This window comes from Brachionichthys hirsutus, chromosome 4 (assembly GCF_040956055.1).
Source record: "Brachionichthys hirsutus isolate HB-005 chromosome 4, CSIRO-AGI_Bhir_v1, whole genome shotgun sequence".
Lineage (NCBI taxonomy): Eukaryota > Metazoa > Chordata > Actinopteri > Lophiiformes > Brachionichthyidae > Brachionichthys > Brachionichthys hirsutus.
In genome coordinates, this window is record NC_090900.1 from 16,502,252 (window position 1) to 16,514,134 (window position 11,883).

The 11,883-nt window shown below is 54.2% G+C and overlaps 1 protein-coding gene across 1 annotated transcript in view; it reads right to left on the reverse strand.

Annotated features, from left to right (window-relative positions):
- Positions 1-4,603: 4,603 nt before the first annotated feature.
- gapvd1 (GTPase activating protein and VPS9 domains 1) overlaps positions 4,604-11,883 on the reverse strand; it is a 26,192-nt gene continuing 18,912 nt past the window's right edge. Inside the window, exon 24 of the mRNA XM_068738481.1 lies at positions 4,604-4,648. Within this exon, the coding sequence (XP_068594582.1) occupies positions 4,604-4,648 (45 nt within the window). The remainder of the gene's footprint in view (positions 4,649-11,883) is intronic.

The window sequence follows — 11,883 nt, forward strand, 5'->3', positions numbered from 1 at the left end:
GCTGGGGTAATTAGATTCGGGCTAGCCTTCGGGCTAACCTTTGCGCTAGCCTGCAGCACCTTCTTTTAGCCTCTATGTGGTTGTATGATTTCATTTCATTTAACGGAGGAATTTAAAGGTGCGAAAGTTCTGAGAAACATCAATTCCTTTGTATTTCACGAAGTTGGACCCAAACCCGCGGCATACAAACTTCAGTCCGACTGTGTTTCCATAACTCCACGACAGAAGCTCGAAACTTCTTTTGACGATAAAGAGTTTTACCTTTAATGTTTCGTTCTGACACGCCGACACAAATGTCAGGCAGGAATTAAGAAAGTTGTTTTTCCCCTTTACAAACATTTGTCATCTTTTATTTCTGGTGAAGACAAGTCTGTAAAATGATGCTAGCGATGCTAGTTCATTAACGGCGGCGAGCTGACAGCGGATGTGACCGTCCCCTCCTCTTCCCGTCCCGTCTGGACAGCTCAAAGGAAAAGCGGGAGATCAGGTGCGTCTCGGCAGTCAGCCTGTAATCAGGAGCATTTTAATAAATGCTAAAAGCAAATATTCTTTATTTTTAGCTCCTATGAAGTCACCTGATTTGACTCCTTATTGTCAGCGTTCTTCAAACGTCTGCAGGTGAACGTCTGTCCCGCTCGTCTTGTTAGCGAGACGGTGAGACAAGCAGCAGCGTCTTCATGAAGCGGCTGCAGCCAATCTCCACGTGAGATATTTGATCTCAAAAGCAACACAGCAGAAGCCTCCTGCTCTTGATCAGGAAACCGCGTCGTGTCTTTTCATCTTGAGAGGAAGTCGCCCGTCCGTCCGCTCTGACGGCGCCCGACCTCTGGGCTTCAAAGATGCATGAAGATCTGCACGTAATCTGTCACCAAGGGAGACCGGCGACTGGGACGACACCCGTCCACAGCTAGCAAAGCAGCGCGGTGGGAACGAGCGGCGCCGCTTCTTCTCCTCGTTGTTTGAGCGGGATTTGATGACCCACCGGTTTGTGACATTCAGTATCCGCTGGATTTATGAAATGGGTCATGCTCCACACATGAGTCTTACTTAAGCCTCCCGTTAGAGTCACATGACCTTAAGCAAGGGGGAAATGCATCACTGGAAAATGCTAATGCGGTGCATTTGGTGCACGTTAATTCTGTGCACGAATCGGACACATTTCAGCGCAGGAGAAATACAAATGGAGCTTCGGAATGATGCATCGCCTCCATCCTCAACATTAAGGGATTTCAGCAATTAGGACGCCGTGTGATCTGTTAGCTCCTGCTAGCATCGCAGCTGTAATTATTTATCTTGTGATGATGTGAATTAGAGAGAATTACTGATTTGAAAGGTTTTCAGCATGCCAGCAAAGGCATCCAGTAATTATTGTGTGTGTGTGTGTGTGTGTGTGTGTCCTGCAAGACCTAAAACGATGGAGGGACGATGGAAGGACGATGGAGGGACAATGGAGGGACAATGGAGGGATGATGGAGGGACGATGGAGGGACGATGGAGGGATGATGGAGGGACGATGGAGGGACAATGGAGGGACGATGGTAAGGGGGGCGTGGCTTTAAAGGGATCCGGGATCCAATAGTAATTAACTTGAGTATATAAGGGACGCCATTAGTCACATTAAAGTCACCTTTTATTGGCCCCGCCTTTAACTCCTCTGCAGGTCATGACTTTAAGGAGTGCTTATTAAAAGAGAAATGCTAATGAGCGTTAATAGAGCAGAACAACGTGGACATGAACGGGAGGCAGAGCGGGCTCGGACCTGCTCCCATTAGGGAGACTAATGGTTCTGGATCAGCCCCTGATGTGGACATGGGGGGACATGGGGGGACATTAACAGTGATTGAGGACGGCTTCTGGTAAAGACGGGCCCTGTAGAGATCAGATAAGAGAAAAAGAACTGATAGCAGGAGGCCCGGTTCTCCTGCAGCCGGTCCGGAGTGTGACAAGAACAACATCCGGAACTCCACGATGAATCCGGATCTGAAGGAGGCGGGGCCGGGTCACGGGCCGGGCCGGACGCCCCCAGATCAAGGCTCAGAACCAGGATCCCAGCTGACAGCAGCACCCCCCCCCCCCCCCCCAGACTAATTAAAGGCCTGACTTGTGATGCATCCTGGGAAAGCGTTAATAGATGAAGGTGCGTTGAAGGAGCGACGGGATGATCTATTTTCCAACATGGCCGCCGGCAGGCCTCCCGACACGTTTAAGGCCCGTCAGTCTGGTTGGCGTGTCGCCCCCCCCTCGCCATTAGTGACAACGACTCGCTCCGTGTTCGTACATCACGCCGCTTCCTTTAAGCAGAAGCCAAACATACGCGTCGGAATGAATGAAACGAACGCCCCCCCCCCCTCCCCCGGCGCCCCTCCTCATCGCAACACGTTTTAATTAGTGGAGAGGAATGAGGCGAGCGGCTCTTCCGATTGGCCCGTTGTTCCCGTTCGCTCACGGAGGACAGACACAATTTGCATATCTCATCAGGCCACAGAGCAGCGACACGGATGGTTCGTATACTCTGACGTTAGGGGAGGGGCCTGCAACACGGCGCCGTTAGGGGCGGGGCTTTGTTCAGGTGCCGCCCCCAACATGGAGCCACGGAAAAACTGCTGGATGGATCTCAAGGAGTAAAAACTTGAAGATGGGTCCATGAAATAAAATCAATCCAGTCGTGAAGGGGTCCGATCTGAACCGTCACGTCTCCTGGTTCTGATCCAGAAGGTCGGGAACATTCTAACATGAAACCCATTCATGGATTCAGAAATCAGTCAACTCGGATTCGCTCTGACTTTTCCCGGTTGGTGTAGAAAAATAGAATCTAGATTGTTCTCGGATCAGCACCAAAAGGTTCTAGATTCCAGAACCTTTTGGTGCTGATCCGGATCCGGATCAGACGGCCTGCTTGTTCATGCTGGTTCCTGCTGTACGCCTGATTTGTGGCAGAAGCGTCGTCTTCTCCGGACTCTTCACTTCCTGCAGATGTGGAATTATCGCCCGATCCCGGCTGGCGCCGCTAATCGGATCGTCCCAGCGGCGCCGTACTTCATTGTCATTGCTAATGGACCTCCTCTGCAGGTTGTTGCTCTTCACTAAATTAGCGTGAAGTCTTCTCCCAAAAACACGGACTAATACGGCAGTTAATCTTGGAAACTCTCAGCCCCCATGAAGAATCTGGAACGCCGCTGATGCATCGGAGCGCCGTCCCGCCCGGCATTCATCACGTTCCTCACAAAGTTCATCTTGACAGACTGAAACCAAATTATACCTGCGTTTGCAGCCATTGCTCACCACGACTACGGAATAAACAGAACTCCTTCTGCGGGCGGGGAAGTTCAGAGATGATCCGAGGAACTTTCAAAACAAAATGTAGCAAAGAGCCGACGGCATTTCCTCTCGGTGAAAGCTTCAAACGGAGTCGGGAATGATCCTCGTCTTCGGACCGTCGCTGCCTTTTCCTTTGATGCAGGAAGTGAACGCTGAGAACCTTAAACGGGCGAGGTTTGAGTCTCAGATCCGTAACTGATCGGGTTCGATCGTCACGTTCCATTACCAGAAAATCACCCGTCGAGCACAGACCTCCCCCAAGCAGCTCGCTGGATCGACACCGTCCACACGGTGATCTGGATCAGCACCAGAAGGTTCTAGATCAGGGGTGGGCAAACCTTTTGACCCATGGGCCACAATGGGTTCTAAAATTAGCCAGAGGGGCCGGGCGAGGAACAGATGGATGGAGTGTTTGTGTGAGCTAATATAAATGACATGTAAAAGACATTACATGAAAGGATTTGGCCTTTTACAGGTAGCATTACAGGGAAAAGGTCAAATATTGGGGTTTAATTATAATAAAACTTAATTTAATGATATAATTTGGACAAGTTCGGCGGGCCGGATTAAATAGCCCAACGGGCCGCATATGGCCCCCGGGCCTTAGTTTGCCCATGCCTGCTCTAGATTGTTCTTGTATCTTTATACACCAAAGCGTTCTTTCCCTCTTTCTCTCTAAGTATTAGACATCCCCAAAGGGAAGGGCGCTCTTTAACACGATTCCTGATTAATGATCACCACCAACAGCTGCTCACCTAAAACAGATCGACTCACGCCCAAACGCTGGGGCGAGCTTTTGGAACAAGAGCTATTCAAATTTAAAGGAAGTCATTTAATTCTTTTTTTTGAACAGTCTGCCAGGAGAAGAACGTAGAGAAGTAGGAGAAGAAAACTGCCTTGAATGGGAAGAAACCTGGAGCAGGCCCAGAACCCCCAAGTCCCAGACCACACACACACACACACACACACACACACACAGTTTTTACTATTTTTTCTTTGGCTGAATAATTACATAGTTTTCTTTGCTTTTGGCTGGGGGGGGTGGAGCGGTAATATGCAGATTAGGGTGGGTAGACTGCGCCCCCCCAGCCCTCTACTTTGCATGTTTGGGTCAACACTGATTTCATCCCATGAATAATCCGCAGTAATATTTTTCTTTTGCAGAATCTGAGGGGACGAAAGATAAACGAGACGAAGGATCCGAACGAGACTCGGACTTTATTAACATTCCTTCTACGCCTCGTGTTATTCTTTCATTAAGGAATCCGAACAGAGACTGGACCCGTCAGAGGTTCGGGGGGCCGCTGGGTTTGATGGTTGCAGCTTCACACTGCAATAACACAGTGGGGGCTACGGGGGTCTGACATTGTCTGCGCTCAGTATAATTAAGCGGCGCATTAGAAAGCGGGCTGGAATAAAACATGAGTATGTAAATGCAGCCTGGAGCCGATGCTCGATGGAGGCGGAGCCAAGCCTCCAACATCTGGGCCTTCCACTGACTGATGTGCTGCTTCGTGCTCAGCGAAGTCAACAATTAAGACACAAATGTCATTGATATTTGGTGTTCTAGTCAAGAACATTGATTGATCAGTTATTTCCAGGTCACAGAGCGTTTCCGTTCACGTTGCCTCGCCGCCTGAGAACGCGGCGCCGAGAGCGTCTCTGGAGCCGCTCCGCGTGAAAGCCGTCATTCCGTGTTCAGACTAATTACTTCTGTGTGTTCTGGAACACGCAGCCAGATGCAACGCATCTGGCTGCGTGTTAACTCCTGCAGCTGCTCGGCGATCGGCTGTTTAAAAAGAGGCGGCACACGAAGCTGTGCAGCGGGCGAGGCGTCGGGCGAGGCGTCGGGCGAGGCGTCGGGCGATGCGTCGGACGAGGCAGCGGGCGATGCGTCGGACGAGGCAGCGGGCGAGGCGTCGGGCGAGGCGTCGGGCGAGGCGTCGGGCAATGCGTAGGGCGAGGCGTCGGGCGAGGCGTCGGGCGAGGCAGCGGGCGAGGCGTCGGGCGATGCGTCGGGCGAGGCAGCGGGCGAGGCGTATCGGGCGAGGCGTCGGGCGAGGCGTCGGGCGAGGCGTCGGGCGAGGCGTCGGGCGAGGCGTCGGGCGAGGCGTCGGGCGAGGCGTCGGGCGAGGCGTCGGGCGATGCGTCCGTGTAACCGACCTGACTTCAGGTTGTCGAAGCGGTAAAACGATGCTAGCTGTTAGCTGTCAGCAGCCGCCTTCTGCATGTGTGGTGATTCACCTGCTCAGGTGTCGTCTGTGACCCCGCCTCCTCCTGCCAGCCTGACAATCCTGATTAGACCAGTTCAGGTTAGCGCATCATCAGCTGGCGCCGTTAGACTAGCATGTTAGCTCGTTGAGGTAACGATGACATCACAACTGGTTCTGGTTGAGCTCGGGGCCGCCGGGCTCCAATGGAAGACCTTCTCCTCAGAACACTTCAAGCCCGTCTCTGTGTTTAATTATTGTTGGACCCGAGTCAACGCTCATCCTCTCAATATTATTTTACGTCATTTAAAGGCGAAGAATGAGAGCAGGCTAAAAAGTATATCTGTAATTTAAGAGAGTGTCGAGTCGGCGCTCACCTCTCCAGGTGATCCATCACTCGCTAATGGAGGCCAGGGTTCCTCCTCCAGCCTGCTTCCTTAAAAACGTTCTATTCAATCTAAATATGACGCCACGCGGCTGAAAGGATCGGGTTTCATTCCCACGGCGCCACCCCCACATTGATTTTATACGGGCGTTATTTAGGAAGACAGGGTCCCTAAAAGCGGGTCTGAACAATAAAACGTTCAAACAGAATGAGCAGATTAGCATCATTAGCATCAAATTGATCATATCTGTCCTTTATGGGGGGGCAAACCAGAGGACGTCCGTCGAGTCTGTTTGAGGGGACTGATTATGTGCCCCCCCCCCCCCCCCCCCCCTTTGTGCACAATGCAGAGTTTATGGGGCAGGTAAGAGGCAGCACAGGTGGAGGTATTTACCTGAGATGGAAGTGTCACAGTAACCCAGAACACGCCGGTCCTGCTGTGTGGGGGCCGGGACACCCGCCGCCGGCGCTGCTTGGTTCCTGCGGTTTGGGTCAGGAAGACTTCAGGTGTTCATCTACTGGTACTGGACCCGCCCCATTCATCACCTGCATTCCAAAAGCTAAGCAGAAAGGCGCCGGCGACCCATGTGACCTCTGGACCGAGGGCGGCATCGGTGCGTTCCTGTCCCGAGGACGTAGAACTAGGACCTGATCCAGAACAAAGAACCCTGTTCATACGTGTCCAGTCCAAAGGGTTCTGCACATCCGTCACACTCTCGGGTCCGCGTGGAATCCAGAACACACAGACTCCCACCACAGAACCCACCTGAACGCCGCTGCTGGTTCTGGTTTCCCTCTGACAGTTCTGACGGGCTTGGCAGGAATGGTGCTGATGGAAGACAAGACAAAGAAGATGGATGATTCTGAACGGCAGAATCCTGACCCAGCCTGGATGTCAGACAGACGGCCGGTTCCACACGCTACAGATACAGATAGAACGTCTGGGCCGGCAGAACCTCAGATGGGCCAAAGCGGTCCAGTCGTTGGTTGCCGGTTCTCCCGCCGTGCAGCACGGAGGAAGAAGGTAAAAGTCTAGCGGTGCTGGTCGATCCATGCTCATCACTAAACACAGGAACACGACCTGGACCGGGTCACGGGTCCATCCACCGGCAGAACCCGAGCTGGACCGGGTCACGGGTCCATCCACCGGCAGACACCGAGCTGGACCGGGTCACGGGTCCATCCACCGGCAGAACCCGAGCTGGACCGGGTCACGGGTACATCCACCGGCAGACACCGAGCTGGACCGGGTCACGGGTCCATCCACCGGCAGAACCCGAGCTGGACCGGGTCACGGATCCATCCACCAGCAGAACCCGAGCTGGACCGGGTCACGGGTCCATCCACCAGGAGAACCCGAGCTGGACCGGGTCACGGGTCCATCCACCGGCAGAACCCGAGCTGGACCGGGTCACGGGTCCATCCACCAGACAGAGCATCAGATCGGTGCAGGTCCAGGTTTCAGTGCTACCAGAACCACAGCTGAGACCCAGCTGGCGTTGGTGCTGCTGGTTGAATGTTTCCCTCCGATCGTCCTTCACACGTCAGCAGGATGATTCACCTGTAGTGAAGCCCCGCCCAGACACTTGACCCCACCCACCACTTCCACTTGAATCTGCATTCAAAGTGTGACCTGCAGGTGGATTTACAGCCACGCGCTCTGGGATCGGGTTGCAGCGTGCACATTTACAGTCTCATGAATATTAATGAGTCATTATCAGCTGTCTGCCCCGTGAATAAGGAGGGGCGTGTCTCGCCTGCCGCAGATCGCCGGGCGCACTTTGCTAAACCACACTGCATCAGGTAGTCACATTTAATCAATAAACTTTGTAAATCAACTCATTTGATTTATACATTATCTTATATATAGATCAGGCAACCAATTACACAATTAGCATACATTTAGCAATTAATGAATTTAACCATTAATCACGACGTTGCGGTTCAAATTTGAGGGCAGCAGATTTGGGCCGGCGTCGGAGCGTGACGTCACGGCTGGGGGGGCGGATCGAGATTTACTGTGTAAAAATCAATGCAATTAGGAGAGAGGCTGGAGGCTGGCCGGGGTCCGGAATGGGCCCCGTGGCATTTGAGACACGCACACCGACACGCACACACACACGCACACGCGCGCACACGCACACGTCTCCCTCGTCTTAAACGAAGGTCGTTATCAGCGGTGACTCGGACGTCCAGGAAGGCCTCCGCAGAACGTCCGGGGTTCTAATTAAAGGTCCTGCGAGTCGCATCTTTAAACATCGATGCGTCTTTGTCAAATTAACGACGACAACTTGCTTTAATTACCATGAACAGGTGAGACAACGGTCCAGGTGATTGGTTGTGCCCGTCTGGCCCCGCCTTTTTTGTTGTTTATCAAAATTAAGAGCACGTTCACAATAACCTCATTTTGTTTACGTGTTGCCGTTGGCGACTCGGCCCGTCCGTCTGTCCGTCCGTTGAGACGGACAGACGGATTGACTGAAGACCGACGTCGAGACAAAACAATCATAACTTGGCGGCCAGCAGGGGGCAGCAGAACGAGCGGAGACCCCCCCACCACGTGACGCTGACATGCTAACGGTTTGTATGGCTACTCATTTCCTCAGGGGTAGGTGTCGAGCTCCTTTTGTCTCCGTTTGGTCCCCCCCGCCCCCCCCCCAGCTTCCTGACCGTGTGGCGAGAGGGATCTCTAATGGCCCCCCAGCCGAGCCCGGCCACAACGGGAGGACTGTCTTCAGTCCCTCAAGGATTTCAGCCGAGTTGGAGGAGGAGGCGGTCAGGGAGGGGGGGTGAGACACGTCCGCCTCCTCCCCTGACAGGTGTTGGAGGTGGGCGTGTCTTTGGAAGTGGGCGTGGCTCTCGAGGTGGGTGTTACGCTGGAGGACTGGCGATGTTCTCGCTGCTGGTGGGGAGGGGCTGTTCAAGGTTACCAAGGTTACCAGCGGTTGACTCGAGGAGGCTCGCTGTGACTTCAGCTTCGATTAGCCGCTCCCAGCCTCGCTCGTTACCAGCAGGCCCCGATATGAAGTCATGTAAACAGCCACAGCTGTTTGACCCCCCCCCGGTGTCGCTCCGTCCGTCCACACGCCCTCGTTCTTTATTTATCTGTTTGTTTTCATTCCGGTCCCTCGAACTCGCCACCCTGCGTGGGACACGGGAGGCACGAGGGAAGACGGAGAGCCAGGCAGCCGCAGAATGATCACTATCATTAACGTTGACGGGGGGTCACTTATCATCCCTGACGGGGTGGGGGGGGGGGCATGGCAGCCATTACCAGACGTCCGCAGGTGGAGCGCCAGGATACATATTGCATCTCGCCACAACCGATTTATGCATTCAGCAACAAAAGGAGAGACGCAAGGCGATCCTTTACCCCCCCCCCCCCCCACGCAAGGCCACCGCGTCCCAGTGAGGATGAACGGGGGTCCAGCTCCGACCTGTCACCACAGCCACGCTTTAGACCAGTGTCTACGGTGCTGCCAGCCCCCCAAGTCTGACGTGGGGGGTGTTCATCAAACAAGAGTAAAGTAGCCCCCCCCGGACCAGTAACAGCCCGACTGGAGCGTAGCCTCTAACTGGTGCCCCCCCCCCCCCAGACCAGAGCTGGCCTTACAGACGGCACCTTAGCGGGGGGGGGGGGGGGGGGGCACAGAGCTGGCCTTACAGACAGCACCTTAGCGGGGGGGGGGGGGGGGGGGGCACAGAGCTGGCCTTACATTCAGTCCCTTCACACTAAAAGCATCGTCTGTTTGACGATCTTTATCAACCAATCGCTTCGCGTCTCCAGATTCCAGTCTTCTCGTACGAGGCCCCCGATTGGCCCTCCAGGCTTCCTGCCGTCATTTTGTTTCCTGGCAGATCGTTTCTTCCTCCCATCCGAGGAAGGCGATGAAGGTGACACCGATGAAGAGGAGGCTCGTGCTGCTTCCAGCCCTCAGACGGATGGAGGACGTTTGTGGAAGTAACCTGATGCGGGGGGCTGAAGGTGGATATCCCACAATGCCGCAGCCCGTACAGCGGCCTCAAACGGAGGTGGCATCTGGTGCCCAATTTGTCACGGCTGGATTACCCGGCGCTGATAAAGGCTGAAGTTTTAATAAAAGTTGGAGCAGCCGATAGCTGGCTGAAGGACGCTGATGAAGTGTCTGGGGGCTATTCCCAGCTGCAGATAAGAGCCTATAGAGGGAGGGGGGCCCGGGGTCGGGGCGCTGCGATAACACGCCGACGCCGAGCACCACAAAGTGCTGCAGAAACGCAACGGGAAAATCATAAATAAGCAAATAAATAATGATGATGATCTAAACGAGGAGGAGCCGGGGTGCAGGCGGCGGCGTCCTGAAGCGGCGCCGCCGGTGATTTGGACACCCGCCAGCAGCCATTGCTCACCCTCAGCCGCGGCGGCGAGCTCCAGATGTGCCGGCGGCACGTTTCTGATTTTGCCAGCTGACTGCACCGTTTGATAGCCGCTCTCTGGATGCCCATCACCGGCCGCAGAGATAGAATTAAATGATGATGATCCTCCCACAAGTTGGGTGAGGAAACAACGCAGATAAATCTTGATTTGGTCTCAGCGTGAGAAGTCTTTATCCGTCATCACTCTTAATGAACAAGTCATTAGCGGCGTGAACGGCGCTCCGGGCGCCGCTGCTTTTGTTTGCAGCTTTCAGGGTAACTTCCCGTGCCCTTAGAGAGGGTCATACTCATCTGCCCAGATGTGGGGTAACCTCTGTTCCCCCAGGGTGGCTGCACCCCCCCCCCCCCCCCCCCCGTCCTAAACAGGGCCTGGAAAAATGAGGCACACTACTAGAGGGGGCGGCAACCTTCTCCACGACGCGTGCCGCGTTACAATAAACACGGTGGTTAGCATACTAGCTGATTTGTTAGCATCGTTTTTTCGTGTATAGTCCACACTTTCCCAGCAGAGGACGCATATCGCCCGTCACTTCTTTTACTAGCCATGCTAACACCGCTGCTAAGCTAGCCGACTGAACTGTTTGTTCCCCGTTGGTTCCCCGTTGGTTCCTCGTTTGCTCCCCCGTTTGCTCCCCGTTGGTTCCCCGTTGGTTCCCCGTTGGTTCCCCGTTGGTTCCCCGTTTGTTCACTGTTGGTTCCCCGTTTGCTCCCCGTTGGTTCCCCGTTGGTTCACTGTTGGTTCCCCGTTTGCTCCCCGTTGGTTCCCCGTTGGTTCCCCGTTGGTTCCCCGTTGGTTCCCCGTTTGTTCACTGTTGGTTCCCCGTTTGCTCCCCGTTGGTTCCCCGTTGGTTCACCGTTGGTTCCCCCGTTTGTTCACCGTTGGTTCCCCGTTGGTTCCCCGTTGGTTCCCCGTTTGCTCCCCGTTGGTTCACCGTTGGTTCCCCGTTGGTTCACCGTTGGCTCCCCGTTGGTTCACCGTTGGTTCCCCGTTGGTTCCCCGTTTGCTCCCCGTTTGTTCACCGTTGGTTCCCCGTTGGCTCCCCGTTGGCTCCCCGTTGGTTCACCATTGGTTCCCCGTTTGCTCCCCGTTGGTTCCCCGTTTGCTCACCGTTTGTTCACCGTTGGTTCCCCGTTGGTTCCCCGTTGGTTCCCCGTTTGTTTACTCTTAAAGCGTTGTTAGAGTTTTACAGCGAGCGGCGCGTACCCCGAGGCGAGCACGATCTCAAACACCGACATAAACGTTGGTGAAGCTGTTGTGATCTGCGCCGCCGCCGCGGGCTCTGAAGTACGGCAGAGCTTGAAATATGAAAAGAGGGAGGCATCAATCCAGTAAATGTGAAGAGATAAAGGTTGGCACAGATAATTGAAAGTCTCTGGCTCTAATACACCAGAGTGTGTGTTTGTACTTGAACATGAAGGAGGAGAGTGGCATGTGACTTTTCTTGTTAGTGACAGCTGCCATGTTCCCGGTCTGCAGGGACGGACCGTCCCGGAGCAGCCGTCTGAAGCTAAATCCCCCGAGGCACGTCTTTACATGCTTGATGATTCTCCTGAAGA